At 40.2% G+C, this 20,176-nt stretch overlaps 1 protein-coding gene across 1 annotated transcript in view; it reads right to left on the bottom strand.

Annotated features, from left to right (window-relative positions):
• Positions 1-20,176, bottom strand: part of pip5kl1 (phosphatidylinositol-4-phosphate 5-kinase-like 1) — a 63,865-nt gene that overhangs the window by 31,413 nt on the left and 12,276 nt on the right. Inside the window, exons 2-5 of the mRNA XM_034133070.1 lie at positions 19,878-20,094; positions 2,153-2,203; positions 1,223-1,377; positions 458-582 (exon numbers count right to left, since the gene is read on the bottom strand). Coding sequence (XP_033988961.1) covers positions 458-582; positions 1,223-1,377; positions 2,153-2,203; positions 19,878-20,093 — 547 coding nt within the window. The 5' untranslated portion in view covers position 20,094. The remainder of the gene's footprint in view (positions 1-457; positions 583-1,222; positions 1,378-2,152; positions 2,204-19,877; positions 20,095-20,176) is intronic.

The raw sequence follows: 20,176 nt of genomic DNA, 5'->3' as shown, positions 1-20,176 counted from the left end.
ATAGGAACAGGCGAAGGGACGGAGCAGGAGTAAATCTTGGTCTGGCTTTTCATTGCTGGCGAGCGCTAAATAAAGGCTGCCGTTGGTTGTTATTGAGTAATATATGTGTCTTGTGTGTCTAAATTGTGTTAGCAAAGTGTTCCATGCAATAGTTTTTTGGATTGTAACATAATCGTGACAAATGCACAAATACATCCATCCAAATGTACAACAGTGGTGTAAAAGTGAATTGCACTCTGAAACAGAGGAGGTGCTTGATTTGCAAAATGACTGATCATCACATAATATTGCCTCAAAACTATTATCAATAAAAGAAAATCTGCAAATGAAAACCAACAGTATATTTCAGTTAGCTAGCCTCAGAGTTCTTGTTCTGCTTTGTTTAGATACAGTATCTTGGCCAAAAACAATCTGTGATGGTGTGTGAGTGTGTGCATCTGTGTGTGAGTGTGTGTACCTAGGAACTTGACCAGCAGTGAGTGGGGGAATCTCTTCAGATGTTCCACGTAGATCTTCAGGTTGCTCAGAAGGAATTTGATTTCCCTTTTGTTCTGCGTCTTCAAAAAGAAGCGTTTATCATTCCTGAAAGTTCAAGAGCAGCAAGTGAGAACATTTCTGTATCGGTTATCCAACTAAGAAACAACACATTTTTTATATCTATTTTTGTCTCAGATTTACGAACACCAAATACTCAGTAGTGATATAATCTGTCCCTCTGCTTTGAGATGAGAAGCATTACAGTGACTCAGCATATTGAGTGGTTCCGTTGCAAGATGTGAGGTTTAAGTTATGACTTTTTCACTCACGTCACTAACTATGGCATACTCATATTTATTTGTAGTATTTAAAAACGACAATAAAGGTCTGTAATATATATGAATTCTGTATTGTGTATCATACTGTCCATATGTATTCCTGATCCATCGTGTTTTCCTTTCTATACTGCTGTATATAATGTGTATACCTCTATATACTATTCATAGTGTAAATACTGTCAGATGTATATTTATATTATACTATGAATAACTCTGCTCTTTACTTATTTTTTGCACTGGTTAGATGCTAATTCCATTTTGTTGTCAATGACAATAACGTTGAATATAATCTAATTTAATCTTTAATAAACATTTGGGTTTTTAGTTAGGCAAATATGATTCTAATCAAAAATAAAAGTGACTCAGAGGAACCATCATGTGTGTGATTGAGTTGGAAGGTGGCTCACGTGAGGAAGAAGTCGGCCTTGCTCTTGGAGTTGCTGATGAACTGCAGGTAGCAGCTGCCGGAGCTCAGAGACTGCTGGTACTCCTGCTCCGAGACCCCCAGAGCCCCCCGCAGGAGGGAGAACACCGGGCCCGCAAAGGTCTCCATGGTGAAGTCCTACACACACACACACACACACACACACACACACACACACACACACACACACACACACACACACACACACACACACACACACACACACACACACACACACACACACACACACACACACACACACACACACACACACACACACACATTACCAGGGTTGGGAGTGTTACTTTAAAATGTAACATCTACAATAAATGTAATCAGTAACCTACTCTGAGTATCAAAATATAAAAGTGATGTTATCTGATTACTTTCTGTTAGTTTTGGATTACCTCAACATCAAATGAAATGAAAATATATAAAAAAAAGAGAAAATAATGATCAATAAGATGTTTTTTTACTTTAATGTATGACAATGTAACCTTAGAAAAGAAGGAACCAAGATACTTCATTTAAATGTAGTAACAGTAATAGCTAACAAATGTTGTTTAAGCTTTAATTTATTTAACATTAATCAAAAGCATTTTAGTTGAATAAATCAGGTGTAAAAAAATACATGTATTTAAAAATAAAGAAGAATTAAAGTAGCTTCAATATAACCCATAAAGAAAATGCAGTTAGTCTACCTAGAATATATCCGTCTTTATTTCAAAATATTGCAACACTGTCATCCTGTTAGTAATCTCTATTGAATAATGTTACCTTTTTTGTATCCTGATTACGTCATCTCATTACATGTAATCAGTTACTCCCCAAGCCTGCTAACTATATACTGTTGGTGAAAACAAGAATAATGAATTTGAGGCCTGATAGTGATGGAGACACATCATCCACCTACCTTATGAATCTGAGGGTCCTCTAATCTGTAATCCTCATCAGACAGTTCATTCTAGAGCGGGAGAAAGTGCAGAGATGCCATTAAGATTAGAAGGATTCATTATTTAATCATTAAGCTAAATTAAGGTATATATACAGTAACTGTTGTACATATATCTGCAGGTTTTAGATACAGTATATACATAAAGTAAATTCATTGTATAGAAACTAAGTATTTGAAAAGAGGAATGGAAATTAAAGGAGAGGTGTCATGGCCATTTCCACTGATCATAATTCCATTGTTGAGGTCTACTAGAATAGATTTTCCAAACTCACATTGGTTTCTCATACAGCATCTCTGTAAACTACTTGTATTCACTGAATTTCACTCTCTGCCTTTAACGGCTCGTTGTAGCTCCAATAGCTCCAGCCCCCACCCTCCCTGTGAGCACAGTGTGCTCTGATTGGTCGGGACGTTGTGAATCGCGCTGAGCTCCGTGGAGGTGTTGTTTCCTTGTTAGCGAAACACAGCCAAACTCATCCTGAGCACACACAAAGTCACAGCCGAAGTAAAAACAATAAGTGTGGCTTGATATTGAGTAAGAAAAAGGTTGCTAAACGCTGTGAGAATGGGTCTGCAGAGAGAATATCACCGCGATCCCAACTGTCTGTTATCAGCCTGCAGCCAGGGAGGAGAAATCAGCAGAGCTGCCTGCACTGTGTGTGTGTGTGAGGAAGTCCGTGGATTGGTCAATTTGGACCAATCAGCGGGGGCTTAACGTAACGGCTCCGCGGACGTAACGTAACGGCTCCACGGATTGGTCCATTTGGTTCCGGGTACCGCATGACCGTATCGCGTCATAGCTCTGGGCGTGGCTACTGGGTATCCCAACGTAGCGATACCCAGGAAGTAAACAATGGACAATGACGTATCTCCAACGAGGCGTTTTGGGGAGGTATTTTCTGTGTTAGAGTTTTACTCCCTACAGCATGTACGTTGAGGGTTTTGACTCTGCACACCGTTTACATGCATAAAAACCTTCATAACACACAAGGGGACGGGTAATAACCGGAAAAGCATGACACCTCTCCTTTAATACAAACACTATTGCTGCTGCAAATCAATAATCCCTGCTGACTAAGCACTGTGGCCAAATGAAAGATTTGAAATGCCTGGCTGAAAAAAGTAATCCAAAAATGTTGTTAATAAGTACGATGGGACATCATTTTCCATGCCCCATAATAACATATCACAACACAGAAAACAAGTGAATACAAGTACAATTGACTAGCGTTTCCTGTTTTGGCAGACTAAATGGTGTGATGAATGATGAATGATACAGAGCTTGCATCACAGAGCAGTAGCAGCAGAACTGTAGTCTCATGATGATATTCACAGGAAGAGTGAAAACCATGACCTGCTGGTGGCGTCAGAGGATCATCTGAGTCATTAGGATTCATCCTCAGGGACCAAAAACTAAGGATGGATCGAAAGTGGTGGACTGACACGAGCGTAGCTAAAAATCAAGCTAGAGTGAGTTCAAGCCACAATGGGATCTGCAGCAACACAGGCTCCACAAAGGCCCACTGAGTGCTGACATGTGCCTGCTCTCTGCCACAGCCCCCCCCCCCCAGGGGACCGTGTCGTCTGGAGTGATGTTTCATTTTTAATCAAGCGGCCATCTCGTACCTGCAAGCAAACCACTGTTAAAGAAGGGGTGGGCTGGATTGATACCCCAATGTAATAGGAGAGTATAGTTGCAAAGCCAAATATATATAAAATAAATAAAAAATGTGATTAATTCTCCAAAAGTTACAAAAATATATAATAAAGTATGTGAAAATCAGACAAAGGACCAATAAAAAAAGAGCATGTTACAAACAACATGAACATATGACATGAAATACATTATTCAAATTTCAATTGAGGAATAACAATTACACTTTTTGGTAAAAAAACATTTTCTTTTCAATCAGAGCTTTAAACTCTCTGAGGAAGATAAAACCATTAACAGCTACTAAGTAAAGTGAAAATCATGACATATGTTATTAAGAGTAAGGGAGTTTACCCAGCATAGCTATGTGAATATACCAATGCTGCTTAGTCTTATAAAAGCCAAGATAAAAGATCATAAAGTCACAGTGATGTGTACGGGACAATGTACGGTGGCCAACAGGTGCAACGGGGCTACAACGGCACAAAACACTTCCAAGAGAAACAAGTGCACTTTCATAAAACGATGCAAATACAGAAACACAAATGTGCCAAAACAAAAAATGAAGAAACATCTTCAGCAACGTGACAACACATACATTTAGAAAACATTCACCAATGTGAGGAAACTTGGACAGCTTTTACAAATTTAATAAACACAATGGAACAAAAAAAGTGACGCACACAGCTGGGACCGGATTGTTGTTGACGTTCAGGGATCATAAAATAGGCCGAGTGTCTCTGTTAGCAGAGTTAGTCTGTTTCATAGTTGTTAGTGTTTTTACACAGAGTCGAGACAGCATGCATGTGAACTACGTCACCATAGTAGAACACTTCAAACAGAGCCAGCTGAAAGGTTTCCTGTTCCTTTTCTGAAAATAAAAACCCAACATTACCAGTTTTTTCAGTAAGGCAAGGCAAGTTTATTTATATAGCACCTTTCAACACAAGGCAATTCAAAGTGCTTTACAACAATGAAAGACATTAAGACAATGGCATTTAAAAACAGTCATTAAAAAGCAAAGATAATAAAAGAAACAATAAAGCCCACCCTGCGATATGCAGGGTGGGCTGCATACCGCTCTCCAAGCCTTGTTTATGAGGGGATTCTTTTCAGCCATGCTATTTGTTCATTTTCCCATGAAGGAGGAAAATAACTTGTTAGAGGAAGCTCTTTCACAATGTTTCATATTAATGTCTGAACGTCACAAAATCTTATACAGATGTAGGTTACAAAATATTTCTACGTGTTAAGGCTCAGAGAGAAGATAATTGCCCCTACATTCAATTCTGTAGGAAAATAAACCTTGGTGTGATCTTTAACTCTGAACTAAACGTTAGTGCTCATGTGTTTTACGTCACCAAATCTCTTTTCTTTTTATAATCTGAAAATCAGAGGGTGTTTATTTCACACTTTTCACACCGAGAGATGACTGCTTTCTGAATGCAGAAGGCTTCATTCATAAAATCAACCCGGTATCACGGCAAGACGTGAACATGTGACGATCTACCATGCTGGGAGACGTGAATATGTCACGGTTTCGTCCCTTCAAACGTGACAGTTACACGGTATTGTTAACATGGCCCAACCAGTGGAGAAATACCCGGAAGTGCCAAGCAAATGGTCTACCGCGCCTATTGGTCGGTTTTTATTGTCAAAATGAGATGTTTTTAATTTATTTTTTAATCGTCACACTCGATTTCGCCGATTTTCTTGTTGCCCTAGCTGGTCGACACCTCTTTTAGCAGAAACAAAGGCTACATTAATGTATTAAATCGATGTTAATCCATGTGTGTGGATCATAGACTGGTGTGGATGTGGAATTAACGGACGTGACGTTGTGCGATTGCGTTGCCAGGCAACGCAATTTACAAACTCTTCAACTACAACCCTAATTATATTTAAAAACATTTTAGAAGGCCTCACGAAATACTTTAATGTAAATCAAAATGTAAATGTGAAGGGATGTGTGTAATGTACTGTATGTGGTGATTGACATTATTCACCCACGGATCTATGGGTTGGGGGTATTGTTCCGCACGGACATTTTAGTTAAACGGACTTACTGTTGATGTGAAATCCGAAAGAAAATTTAAAAATAATACTTTATTCCGAGTTTGCTTGCTTTTCTCTTTGGAGGTCATCACATAACGGCATTGTAATACACGGTTCGGCTGCATTAAATATTACATATCTGCCGTAGTTCTGTATGTATAGAGCCCTGATGAGAAGACTTCTGGACAAACAGGAAGCACTGCAGCCAAAACTGAAAACGTGACGTGGATCATAAATATATCAGCAATTAAACAACATCTTACATTTCTTTTCACACAATACGTCTCCTTGCAGTATCAAAACTAATTCGGCTGACTTTTATATTTGATCCAATTGGTAGATAGGCTGTATTTACACCATAACGGTGCACAGCTGATAGAAAGGCACATCTAGTGGTTAAAGCACGTTATTGAATTTTATTATTTTATTATTTTTCACAAAAATGAAACCATCAATAGCAGAAACAGAATTAACTGTCATTAGTAAACCACCCAAAAAAAAGATCATAAGTGGTTTTGTTTTATATATATTTTAAGGATAATAATAGCAATGTAACACTGTCTATGACACTTAGCCTACTGTATAACACTGATTTGAAAAACATACAGAAAAAACTAATTCACTGCCCTTAATAAAGTATTTAAATATACATTTCAGGTGTACTGTTTTGTTTAGATCATTGACATCTGGAGCTCTTTTAATGTCCTTTTTGATTATTGTTACACCAGGTCTGGTCAAAACCTTTATTCCATATTCAATATCCATTACTAAACAAAACAGCAATTCTACTCCACTACAATTCAGAGGTTAACCTGGTATTTTTACTCCACTACATTTATTTTAGTTACTTTGCAGATTCTGATTAATGATGTGAAATATAAACAACCCTTAAATCAGGCTTTAGTTACACCTGAGTAAAATTCAGGGAAAGGTGATTGTCAAGTGCCAACAATCAGGAGAGATATTTGATAGTTGCTGCTTGAGAAGACTAAACATTTATCTGCAGATCCCTATAAAGTATATTGATTACTCGTTATTCTCTACTAATAGTTAATTAAAGACTGTATATAATGGCTATTTTGCATATCCCTTTCAAGATTTCAAGATTTTCTAAGGTTCATTGACATATCATACACAACTAATTCAATAACGTGCTTTAACCACTAGGCGGTGCACACAAGGTACACACAGCCATAATAACTTTGTATTATTAGTGTAGGACACTTGTGTATGTATAACATCTGAAAATGTGTAGTTTTATTCATGTTTTCACATAATTGTACAGGATATTGCTATATTATTTCACATGTTTTACTTCTAATATCTGATTTGTAAAACATCACAGACAGAAAGGTATATCCGTCATTTAACAGTAAGCTATTGAAATTCTGAATCCATAGATGTGTCTCCCATCACCCAAAACCCCTGACTATTCTCTCAACTCAGTATTTACATTCTTATATTCAAAGAAAATCAGTAATATCTTTAAAAACGACAAGTCCTTTTATATCAGCTGTGCACCGTTATGGTGTAAATATAACCTATCTACCAATTGGATCAAATATAAAAGTCAGCCGAATTAGTATTGATACTGCAAGGAGACGTATTGTGTGAAAAGAAATGTAAGATGTTGTTTAATTGCTGATATATTTATGATCCACGTCACGTTTTCAGTTTTGGCGGCAGTGCTTCCTGTTTGTCCAGAAGTCTTCTCATCAGGGCTCTATACATACAGAACTACGGCAGATATGTAATATTTAATGCAGCCGAACCGTGTATTACAATGCCGTTATGTGATGACCTCCAAAGAGAAAAGCAAGCAAACTCGGAATAAAGTATTATTTTTAAATTTTCTTTCGGATTTCACATCAACAGTAAGTCCGTTTAACTAAAATGTCCGTGCGGAACAATACCCCCAACCCATAGATCCGTGGGTGAATAATGTCAATCACCACATACAGTACATTACACACATCCCTTCACATTTACATTTTGATTTACATTAAAGTATTTCGTGAGGCCTTCTAAAATGTTTTTAAATATAATTAGGGTTGTAGTTGAAGAGTTTGTAAATTGCGTTGCCTGGCAACGCAATCGCACAACGTCACGTCCGTTAATTCCACATCCACACCAGTCTATGATCCACACACATGGATTAACATCGATTTAATACATTAATGTAGCCTTTGTTTCTGCTAAAAGAGGTGTCGACCAGCTAGGGCAACAAGAAAATCGGCGAAATCGAGTGTGACGATTAAAAAATAAATTAAAAACATCTCATTTTGACAATAAAAACCGACCAATAGGCGCGGTAGACCATTTGCTTGGCACTTCCGGGTATTTCTCCACTGGTTGGGCCATGTTAACAATACCGTGTAACTGTCACGTTTGAAGGGACGAAACCGTGACATATTCACGTCTCCCAGCATGGTAGATCGTCACATGTTCACGTCTTGCCGTGATACCGGGTTGCATAAAATACATGAAATGATTAGAAGACCTGCACTCTTGGAGCATAATGAGGGACATTAGGGGATTCAAATATATTTTAGGTATGATGGTGCCTTTCCATTTAGGGCTTTGTAGGTTAGAAGAAAAGTTTTACATTTGATTATGGACTTTACTGGGAGCTGCTAACATTGGAGTGATGTGGTCCTTTTTCCTGTTTGGGGCCAAGTAAAATGACTTTTTTTTTGTCAGTATTTAATGATAAATAGTTCCTTATAATATTTCCTAATGACAACATATATAGAGAGAAGCAAATGGGTCCAAGGACAGAACCTTGCGGCACTCCATGATTGAGTGTGGATTTCATTGAACATGAGCAGAAGCCGTACTGGTATCAAAACTGTGTTCATTTACAGCTAATCAAATAATGAAAACACCATGATTGTGTCTCCTCTCTTAACAGATACCAGTATCTGCTTAAATAGATGTATAAGTATGACAATGTTGGGACATGCTGACACACTTGCTTTGACCACTGTAACCATGGCTGCCCTCAAAACAACCAGGAATTCAATTTTATGGATTAGAACTTCTAATGTAGACCATGCTGCAACATTACCTTTCCTTCATTCACCATTCATTTCTCTGATAATACACTAAAGTATTTTCTTTAAACATAGAGCTTGTTCCTTCATTCAAACATAATGTAGCAAAAATATGTTACGTCCAAATCTACAAATTACGTTTTATAAAGCTGACTGCAAATACGGGCTAAAAATGATTACGTTAGAAACAATAATGTCATAAGAAAAGCCACCATAATAATATAGTACAATACAATATAAACCTATTATGGAAAGAGGCAGTGGCTCAGTCAGTAGGGGCTTGGACTGTGAGCCACATGGTCGCTGGTTCAAGTCCCCGACCAGACCTAAATATGTAGTATGGACTGGTGCTTGGAGAGGTCCCAGTTCACCTCCTGGGCCCTGCCGTGGTGCCCTTAAGCAAAAGTGTTTTGCTCAAAATACCAAACAGATCACCCATTGTAGCCATGCCTCATATCCCTCTATTTCAGCCCTGTTACAAATAAACAGGGCTGAAATTAGCTGCAGCTGTCTAATAGATTTTTTAGTGAGACCTGTGAAGACACCATTACAGTAGTCGAGTCTACTGAAGATAAAAGCATGGACAAGTTTTTCCAAATCCTGCTGTGACATTCTTAAGGTGATAGTAGGCTGATTTAGTAATTGTTTTAAAGCTCCCATGTCATGCTTTTCCGGTTATTACCCGTCCCCTTGTGTGTTATGAAGGTTTTTATGCATGTAAACGGTGTGCAGAGTCAAAACCCTCAAAGTACACCCTGTAGCAAGTAAAACTCTAACACAGAAAATACCTCCCCAAAACGCCTCGTTGGAGATACGTCACTGCCCATTTGATTCTTCCGGGTACCGCATGATGTCATGCGGTACCCGGAACGAAATGGACCAATCCCGAAGAGCTATGGCCACACCAGCAGCGGCGTGTTCCTCCTCCAGAGGTTCGAAGAACCGGCATTTCACAGACGAAAGCTTCCAAAACATTGCCCAGTTTGAGGCCGGATATGCACAGCTTGTTTGGACCGTTTGGAGCAGGGGAAGATCTGGGTATACAACCTGTAAGTTTGCATTGTTATTTGTGTATTTATCAAACAAGACTGTTTAAATGTGTAAACTGTGTTGGACTGCTAAGCCATTGACACAGTGCTAACTGTGCTAACTAAGTTGCTAGAGTTTCCATATATCAACTCTAATATCAGCAGATGGCCTTGCATACATGTATCTCATAGCAGGAGAATGTCTGCAGTCACACACACGGAATACTCATACAGTATACTGTACTGTGATTTACCGTACATTGTGACCGTACATATACTGCATGTAGCTAACGAGGCTAGCTGTATGCTAGCGCAAAACAATGTATTCATGCAAGTTACATTGTATGGTAGCAGAATACCCGTATACGATTGCAATTATAAACATGTTATTGCTAGCCTAATATGAACCACTAGCTTTTGTTCATAGTAGTTTTATTACACTGCATTATAGTTGCCTTTCCTCCAAGCTAACGTTCATATCGTGTTAGCTACCAAGGTAAACAAAGCTAGGTTAGCATATTAGCAGGCAAGCTGTTCATTACACAACTACTACTAACGAATCTAAAACAACTAAGTTTCTCTAATATTTTGTGATTTGCATTTGATTTCGTCCAGCCAGATCCTGGCGGACAATCCATGACGTGCTAAAAGGCACTTCTACTACTACTGAGGCGTCGTGCTAAAAGGCACCGCACCGACTGTGCACAGGCAAGATGCGAGGAGGAGGAATGGATGATATACCGTGTATATATGTATATTTATGTTCATTTTGTACATTTCTAAAAATAAAGTTTAATGGAAATACTTAGTAGGCCTATCCTTTCTTCCCTGAATTCATATATAGCAAACCATGATTTGATTTCTCATCAAACAGTAGTAGTTTATAACGGGTAAAAATAACTTACTCTTTGTTATGAGCGGCTCGTAGGCCACAAAGACAAGGAGACATACACGAGTTTACAAAACCACGGCACATTTATTGTGGTAAATGGAGAGAGGTGGTTGAGAGGATCGCAGAGTTAGTCTTCCTGCAGCCGCTTTGGAGAGAGACTGGGGCCGTAGTGTCCGGAGGTGTCCGTGATCGTGCTGATTAGCCTCTTCAGCTCCACCCCATCGTAAGACAAAGGCCCTGGGGCCGTCACACTCTTCTATAACAACAGTTAAAAATATATATGTATATAAAATATACGGCTGTGCCGACGCCATGATAAGACTGATGTTACGCTGAGAGCAGCCGGGAAAAGCACTGTTAGACATGGGCGCAGCCTCTCTGGTGGTTGACTAATCAGAACGAGTGGCCGAGCTGACCAATCGGAGCACACTAGGCTCACAGGGAGGGGGGGGCAAGAGCTCCAACGAGTCGTTTAGTGGAGAAAGTGAATACTGCTGAATACACATGCTTGACAGAGATGCTGTATGCGAAACCAATGTGAGTTTGGAAAATTGCACAGTATAAATCTATTTTAGTATACCTCAACAATGTAATTATGATCAGTGGAAATGGCCATGACATGGGCCCTTTAATGTGACTGTTGAAACTCAGGTCAGAGTCCATGACTACACCTAGATTTCTGGCTTTATCTGTTGTTTTGAACATTGCAGACTGAAGCTCAGCGCTAACTTTTATACCTTCTGCCTTGGCTCCAAAAATCATTACCTCAGTTTTATCTTTGTTTAATTGGAGAAAGTTCTGACACATCCAGTCATTGATTTGTTCAATGCACTTACTCAGTGTTTGAATTGGAGCATAGTCTCCTGGTGAAATGGTTATGTAAATGTGTGTGTCATCCGCATAGCTATGGTAACTTATTTTGTTGTTTTTCATTATCTGAGCCAGTGGTAGCATGTAGATGTTAAAGAGAAGAGGCCCCAAGATGGAGCCTTGAGGTACCCCACATGTCATATTTGTCGTCAACTCAGATGTGTAATTATCTATAGAAACAACGTTTTTTCTGTCCTTTAAGTAGGATTCAAACCAATTTAGAACTGTTGCCGAAAGTCCCACCCAGTTTTCTAGTCGGTCTAGTACTATGTATAACAGTAGGTTATGATAAAAACATGCCTCACTGTCTGGCAGTCTGATGGACAAAACTCTACGTGCTTGAGACCTTTTCCCAACATGACATGGCCCACGTTCACGAAGACACATCCGTGAGAGGAACTTTACTGAGTCCCGACTAGAGGTGGGAGAAGTATTCAGATCTTGTACTTAAAGGTCCCATGTCATGCTTTTCCGGTCACTACCCGTCCTCTTGTGTGTTATGAAGGTTTTTATGCATGTAAACGGTTTGCAAAGTCACAAACCCTCAAAGTGTACCCTGTAGCGAGTAAAACTCGAACACAGAAAATACCTGTCTATGCTGCCCCAGAACGCCTCGTTGGAGATTTTTGCTGGGTACAGTGACGTGCCCATACCTAAATGGAGCCATGGAGCTCCTCACACACACACACTCTCTCAGCGGCAAAACTGTGACGCGCTGGGGGGGGGGGGGGTGCTAGTGGAGCCGCGCAGCGGCGAAACTGTGGCGCGCTTACACTGTAGGTGCGCTGCGTTTGGGGGTGCGGGTGCTAGTGGAGCCTCGCAGATGGGGGTGCTGCAGCCCCCTCACCCCACGCAGCAACCAGCAAATTACACCAGTAACCCAGCTCACACTGTCCGCTCCTCGCAGCAGCGAGCCGCACAACGTCCCGCCAACACGGCACCCAGACCCCACGCAGCATTCTCATCTGTTTGTCATTACTGGTGTCATTTTCTGGTTGTTAACGCCATTGTAACACATAATCACTGATGTTCCGCTGTAACGGTGGTGGACTCATCAGAACAGAGTGGGCGAGCTGACCAATCAGAGCACAGTGGGCTCATAGGGAGGGGGGGGCAGGAGCTCCAACAAGCCGTTTAGGACAGAGAGTGAATACACATACTATACAGAGATGCTGTATGAGAAACCGATGTGAGTTTGGAACATTGAACAATGTAAATCTATTCTAGTAGACCTCAACCATGGAATTATGATCAGTAGAAATGGCCATGACATGGGACCTGTAGATAAAAGTAGAAGTACCAGAGTGTAGGAATACTCTGTTACGAGTAAAAGTCCTGCATTCAAAAGTAGTAGTAGTAATAGTAGTACTTGTGTAAGTAAAAGTAAAAGTATTGGCATCAAAATACACTTAAAGTAGCAAAAGTAAAAGTAGTCATTGTGCAGATTGGTCCATTTCAGAATAATATATATGATATGTTTTATAATGATTGATCATTAAAGTGTTATCAAAGCTGGTAAAGGTGCAGCTAGTTTTAATGACTTTGTATACGTGCAGGGTAGCTTGTGAATTTACACCAGGTGGAACTTAAGTCTGATTTAAGAGTTGATTATATTTCTGATCATCAATCCAAATCTGTAAAGTAACTCAAGGTATTCAATAAATGTAGTGGAGTAATAGTATACCATTTGCCTTTGTAGTGGGGTACAATTACAAAGTAACATAATGTGGAAATATTCAAGTAAAGTACTTCAACATTGTAATTTAGTAGAGTATTGGAACAGTAGAGTAAATGTACCTACTAACCTAGTTATTTGGTGGGAATGCTGATACAGCATTCCTACTATATGTTATGCTACGGACAAAAAGTGTATTATTCCACCGACTTATTGTGGCCCTCTTCTCCTCCCACATTCAACATCGCAGAAACTCCGTTCAAACATCAAAACGTTCAGCTCGGTCGGGAATTGCAGGCTATTACTTTTATCATTCATAACTTTCATAATTCCAGAGATACATCCCATAATTCATCACATTTTTAACCATTGAAGTCAATGGAGAAAATCTTCAGACTTGAACAATCTTCATGTGACTTCAACTGCTAACTGTTCATTCATACTTTCACTCAGAAACCTCATTCCAACTTTAAAATGTTACACATCTTTCTGACATTATTCGTGTAACACAACTTTTAAATCTGATTCTTACTTTTAGAGATATTAAACATTGTTCAGACCTTGGTAAAAAGGCTATCTTCAGATTTTAACATTAACTAGAGTGCGTGATGTCACAGCTAGAGGGTAGGAAATCTTGAAATTTGCCTTCATATTTTTTTTTAAAACTGCCATAATTCCCAAACCCTACAGTACATTCCTGAGACATAATTTGTCATGACAAACGTAGGAAAATATCTCGTAGCTTGAAAAATGACAAATAATTAAAGGTGGGGTAGGTAAGTTTGAGAAACCGGCTCGAGATACACTTTTTGTTATATTCCATTGAATGCTCTCAACATCCCGATAGCAATGAATATCTTAAGTGCTTTGACAAAAAATCCATAAAAAAATGTCATCTGTGGAAGCCGTAGTACTGTAAAAAGCACGACCAATCATTTTAGCCGGCCCGGCTAAAATAACTGGATGGCCTACCTGCCTGTCAGCCTTCCATCTGTGCACAAACTTATCTCGTGCCCTCATTGGTCATGTGCGCGTTCGTGTGTGTTGGAGGAGGGGCTCTGTAAGGAAGTGGCAGATTTTTTCCGGCTGTGTATTTTCAAATTCTAGCGATCTCGAGCTGGTTTCTCCAAAATTACCTACCCCACCTCAAAGCAAAAATAATTAAACAAAATGCCTCTTGAGGGCATGAAGTGACAAAAACGTTCAACATGTCTCCATTAAAACCCATTGTAATTTCAGGCTGATATTTCCTCACAGCAGCAGCCGCACACATTTAGTTAAACTGCCAAAAAGGCCACATTATTAACCCGAAAGTACACAAAAGTTACACTTCAGATACTCAACTTCCTTGGCATGCTTCACGTTTTGAATTTTCACAGATATCTGTTATGGTTCTTCCACAAAACGTTCACATGTAAGAGCTTTATCTCTCATTCAGAACAATGCAAACCTTTGATCTCTACAGAGCTCGTTAGCTCAACTATAAACACCTGTGTAATGGAACACGATGATGTCATCACTCCAACTGACAGCAGTCAGTTCTAACTGTTCATTTCATACTCACACACACACACACACACACACACACACACACTCTCTCTCTCTCTCTCTCTCTCTCACAAACACACAGACACACTCTCTCTCTCACAAACACAGACTCTCTCTCTCTTTCTCTCTCACACACTCTCTCTCTCTCTCTCTCTCACAAACACAGACACACACTCTCTCTCCCTCTCTCTCTCTCTCACACACACTCTCTCTCTCACAAACACACAGACACACACTCTCTCACACACACTCTCTCTCTCTCTCTCTCTCTCTCTCTCTCTCTCTCTCTCTGACACACACAGACACACACCCTCTCACACACACTCTCTCTCTCTCTCTCTCTCTCTCTCTCTCTCTCTCTCTCTCTCTCTCTCTCTCTCTCTCTCTCTCTCTCTCTCTCTCTCTCTCACACACAATGTTCCAAACGGCCCAAACTTCACAGGTTTGGTAACGATGCAGCCATCAACGCATCTAAGCGTATTATGGGGTGTCATCAAATGCCGTTGCCATGGCGACAGACCACTCGCCATGAAGCACGATGTCGCTGTAAGTCCAATGGAAACGGTCCGATCGTCCCCGAAACTTCGCTTGTATATCACCGGTCCAGCCCTCAACAGCTCTACGTCAATTATGGGGTTTCTTCAAATGCCGTTGCCATGGCAACACAATGCTCGCCATGAAACACGGTTTTCTCATAACTTCAGTGAAAATGTTCCAAACGGCCCAAAACTTCACAGGTTTGGTAACGATGCAGCCATCAATACATCTAAGCGTATTATGGGGTGTCATCAAATGCCGTTGCCATGGCGACAGATCATTCACCATCAAGTTAGTTCAAAAGTTTGCAGTTCAAATATTCTGCTGCTTTTCCAAGCCTTTTTACTTTCTTTTCTTCCCTCATCACACATTCAAGCCCCCAGTGTTCATGTATCATTTCAATCTAAATTCTTCACTTTCTTCTTACACATTACATTTCAGCATAGCAGTTTAGCGTCAGCTTTTCAGCATAAAACATTCCCACTAGCAATTTCTTCAGGAATTGCTTTCTCTAGTTCGTATTAATATTCTGTACAAACTGTAAAGTCCACTGAGACAAATGTACAAGATTTGCGATATTGGGCTATATAAATAAACTTTGATTGATTGAGTTACTTAACATCACTGGACATCCTCCCTGTGAGCCCATCTTATCACACATCATGTGTGTTGGACCTTAAAACACAGTGTTCCTGTGTCTAATCCCTGCAGCCAGGTACCAACCTTTTTAGTCACATAATGATAATAATAATAATAATAATTCATTACATTTATTAGTGCGCTTTTCCGAATGCTCAAAGCGCTTTTCATTACATATTACACATATCAGACATGTAACAGTGAATACTGTGGACAAAAACCACATAACCAGGAATTGTGTGAAAATGTATGTCAAAATTAAACTTTATCTGTTATATTTGAACGAAGTAATGTATTAAACAAAGGGAAGGGGTAAAGAATCTTTAGCAACTGTATGTTTTCTGTCAAAAGTAATATTTGGCTTGTGTGTGGGGGGGGGGGTGTTCTGTTGTGTTTTAGGGACTCTGCAGATACAACACAACAGTTGTTGTCATGCAACAGCCAGCTGACTCAGCAGTGTGTTGGTTGGGATTAAGGTCATGTGACCGTTCATTCAGCAGCAGGGTGGGCTGCATACCGCTCTCCAAGCCTTGTTTATGAGGGGATTCTTTTCAGCCATGCTATTTGTTCATTTTCCCATGAAGGAGGAAAATAACTTGTTAGAGCAGGGGTTTTCAAAGTGTGGGAAGGTGAGCCTCCCCTCAGAGAACATAAGAACAGCCGCGCCCCCCCTCCCAATTATTATTGCTATTATTATTATTATTATTATTATTATTATTATTATTATTATTATTATTATTATTATTATTATTGTTGTTGTTGCTGTAATGCAGGGGTATTATTATCCAGTGGAATGCCCTTACCTACTGGCCTAGTTAAATCAAAGTGGTTACTTTCTTTTGGCTGGGCAGTGTAGTTTTACACACAGTCTTATTTGACTTTCTCAAGACTTAAAACAGTTTTTTGGGGGCAGACCCCCACAAAGAAAAAAATATATTTACACACGTAAGGTCATCATCTTAACAGGTTTTTATGCTCATCGAGTCATCCGTGAGCACAGCATCAAGTTGGCATGCCTATAACAGCTGAATGTGGCGATTACCATCTTGTTCAGCAAAACGCCTCACAAACTTATTAAGATCTAAAGCTTTAGTGCGTTTTGGTTCAATGCTGAGTACAGCCAAACTTCACAGTCTCTTCTCTGTCATTGTAGATACCTCATTCCTTCAGTACTTGGGTCCGAATTCGCCGTCCCGTTCAAATGAAATCGCCGCCAATCACATTTCCTCGCTCGCGCCAGGGCCGGGGGAGGGGTTACAAGGCTCGCGTCTCGTGCTGCATTCACTTGCACTCGGACATTAGGGATTTTCTCTCAAAAATGTCCGATGAGCCACAACTTTTATTTCAAAACAAAGCTGACGTTTTCTGCCAGACGCTGTCTCCTCTTTCACTTTAGGTAACTTCACTAAAAATCGATCCATGTTGCCGCTCGCATAAAGTTAGCTGAAGTTAACTAGCTAGATTTCACTGTTTCTCGTTATTTTTTTCTCACGCTGCGCCTCCCCTGAAGCTCTCTGGCGCCTCACACTTTGAAGACCGCTGTGTTAGAGGAAGCTCTTTCACAATGTTTCATATCAATGTCTGAATGTCACAAAATCTTATACAGATGTAGGTTACAAAATATTTCTACGTGTTAAGGCTCAGAGAGAAGATAATTGCCCCTACATTAAATTCTGTAGGAAAATAAACCTTGGTGTGATCTTTAACTCTGAACTAAACGTTAGTGCTCATGTGTTTTACGTCACCAAATCTCTTTTCTTTTTATAATCTGAAAATCAGAGGGTGTTTATTTCACACTTTTCACACCGAGAGATGACTGCTTTCTGAATGCAGAAGGCTTCATTCATAAAATACATTAAATGATTAGAAGACCTGCACTCTTGGAGCATAATGAGGGACATTAGGGGATTCAAATATATTTTAGGTATGATGGTGCCTTTCCATTTAGGGCTTTGTAGGTTAGAAGAAAAGTTTTACATTTGATTATGGACTTTACTGGGAGCCAGTGTAGAGCTGCTAACATTGGAGTGATGTGGTCCTTTTTCCTGTTTGGGGCCAAGTAAAATGACTTTTTTTTTGTCAGTATTTAATGATAAATAGTTCCTTATAATATTTCCTAATGACAACATATATAGAGAGAAGCAAATGGGTCCAAGGACAGAACCTTGCAGCACTCCATGATTGAGTGTGGATTTCATTGAACATGAGCAGAAGCCGTACTGGTATCAAAACTGTGTTCATTTACAGCTAATCAAATAATGAAAACACCATGATTGTGTCTCCTCTCTTAACAGATACCAGTATCTGCTTAAATAGATGTATAAGTATGACAATGTTGGGACATGCTGACACACTTGCTTTGACCACTGTAACCATGGCTGCCCTCAAAACAACCAGGAATTCAATTTTATGGATTAGAACTTCTAATGTAGACCATGCTGCAACATTACCTTTCCTTCATTCACCATTCATTTCTCTGATAATACACTAAAGTATTTTCTTTAAACATAGAGCTTGTTCCTTCATTCAAACATAATGTAGCAAAAATATGTTACGTCCAAATCTACAAATTACGTTTTATAAAGCTGACGGCAAATAATGGCTAAAAAATTATTATGTTGGAAACAATAATGTCATAAGAAAAGCCACCATAATAATATAGTACAATACAATATAAACTACTTATGGAAAGAGGCAGTGGCTCAGTCAGTAGGGGCTTGGACTGTGAGCCGCATGGTTGCCGGTTCAAGTCCCCGACCAGACCTAAATATGGAGTATGGACTGGTGCTTGGAGAGGTCCCAGTTCACCTGCTGGGCCCTGCCGTGGTGCCCTTGAGCCAAAGTGTTTTGCTCAAAATACCAAACAGATCACCCATTGTAGCCATACCTCATATCCCTCTATTTCAGCCCTGTTACAAATTTTTAAAAAGTGCTGATTTAAATGTAACCGAGCTGCTGCTGGCCACGCCCCTTTGGAGCTGCTTCTGGCCACGCCCCTTTAGAGCGTCCGCATGCAAGCAGTGAGCTCTGTGAAGAGAAGGCTGTCTACCAGCAGAAACTCAGCTAAACGCTGCCGTGATTTAACGCCATATTAGGTTCCAAACCACATCAAGCATTATTTCTGAAACAGTATGGAGCTATAACGCTTTCGCTCGCGCGGGTTTACCACAAGCTCAGTACCTTTTATACCCGGTTTCTTTACACATACTCTCTCAAGTGCAGTGTTAGCGATGCTTGCTAATGTAAACACAGACCATATTACTTCCAAAACACGTCACGCATTGTTTCTGATACAGTGATGTTTCTGATAGGGGACGATAGGTTGGGTGGGCGGGACGTTGCCAGGAGTTCAGCGTAAAGCCAGCCCACATTTTAGTAATGTCGTCGTGACCAGATGTGGGACCAGAGGCCCTGGTCCCACATCTGGATCCACTGTTTCTATATGAGCATGCATCTATTACATCTTGACACACGCCATTATTAAGATATGCAGGACTTATGCAGGTTCTAGGGAGAGGAGGGGGGAGCAACAGGGTCCAGTGCCCAATGAGCGTGGAACCCCCTGTGGCCCCCCTCCAAAAGAAGACCATTATAACGCAATCTGTGATAAAGTTGTGGCAAATACAGTACCGTGCAGTAACTTACTGTTTTTTTTCATTGGAGTGGGTTACAAGCAATTAAAATATATCTGTTTTCATCGAACTGGTTATATTCACAGGACCACTTTCTACTCACTCTTGGTGCATTATCAATGGTGCTTTGGGAGGCTGCTGCCAGACCCTCCTTCATCATGCAGGTCAGGCTGTAGAACTCGTGCTGCTCATCGATCTCAAATAGGCCCAGAAGCTTCCACTGCTGCCTCAAACCCCCCCACCTCTTCCTCTTCACCGTGCCAGAGCGCTGGCGGTGGGCAGACCTCCCCAGGCCACCGTCAGCCGCTGACATCTCCATCCTAGATACAGAGACAGCAACACAGAACGTATGACTGCTGACACCTGACACTGACCTGTGAACACAGGAGAGGTGTTCAGAGC

The sequence above is a fragment of the Trematomus bernacchii genome, unplaced genomic scaffold (assembly GCF_902827165.1).
Source record: "Trematomus bernacchii unplaced genomic scaffold, fTreBer1.1, whole genome shotgun sequence".
Lineage (NCBI taxonomy): Eukaryota > Metazoa > Chordata > Actinopteri > Perciformes > Nototheniidae > Trematomus > Trematomus bernacchii.
Note: the sequence above shows the minus strand (reverse complement) of the source record. Positions and strands in the feature narration are given on the sequence as shown.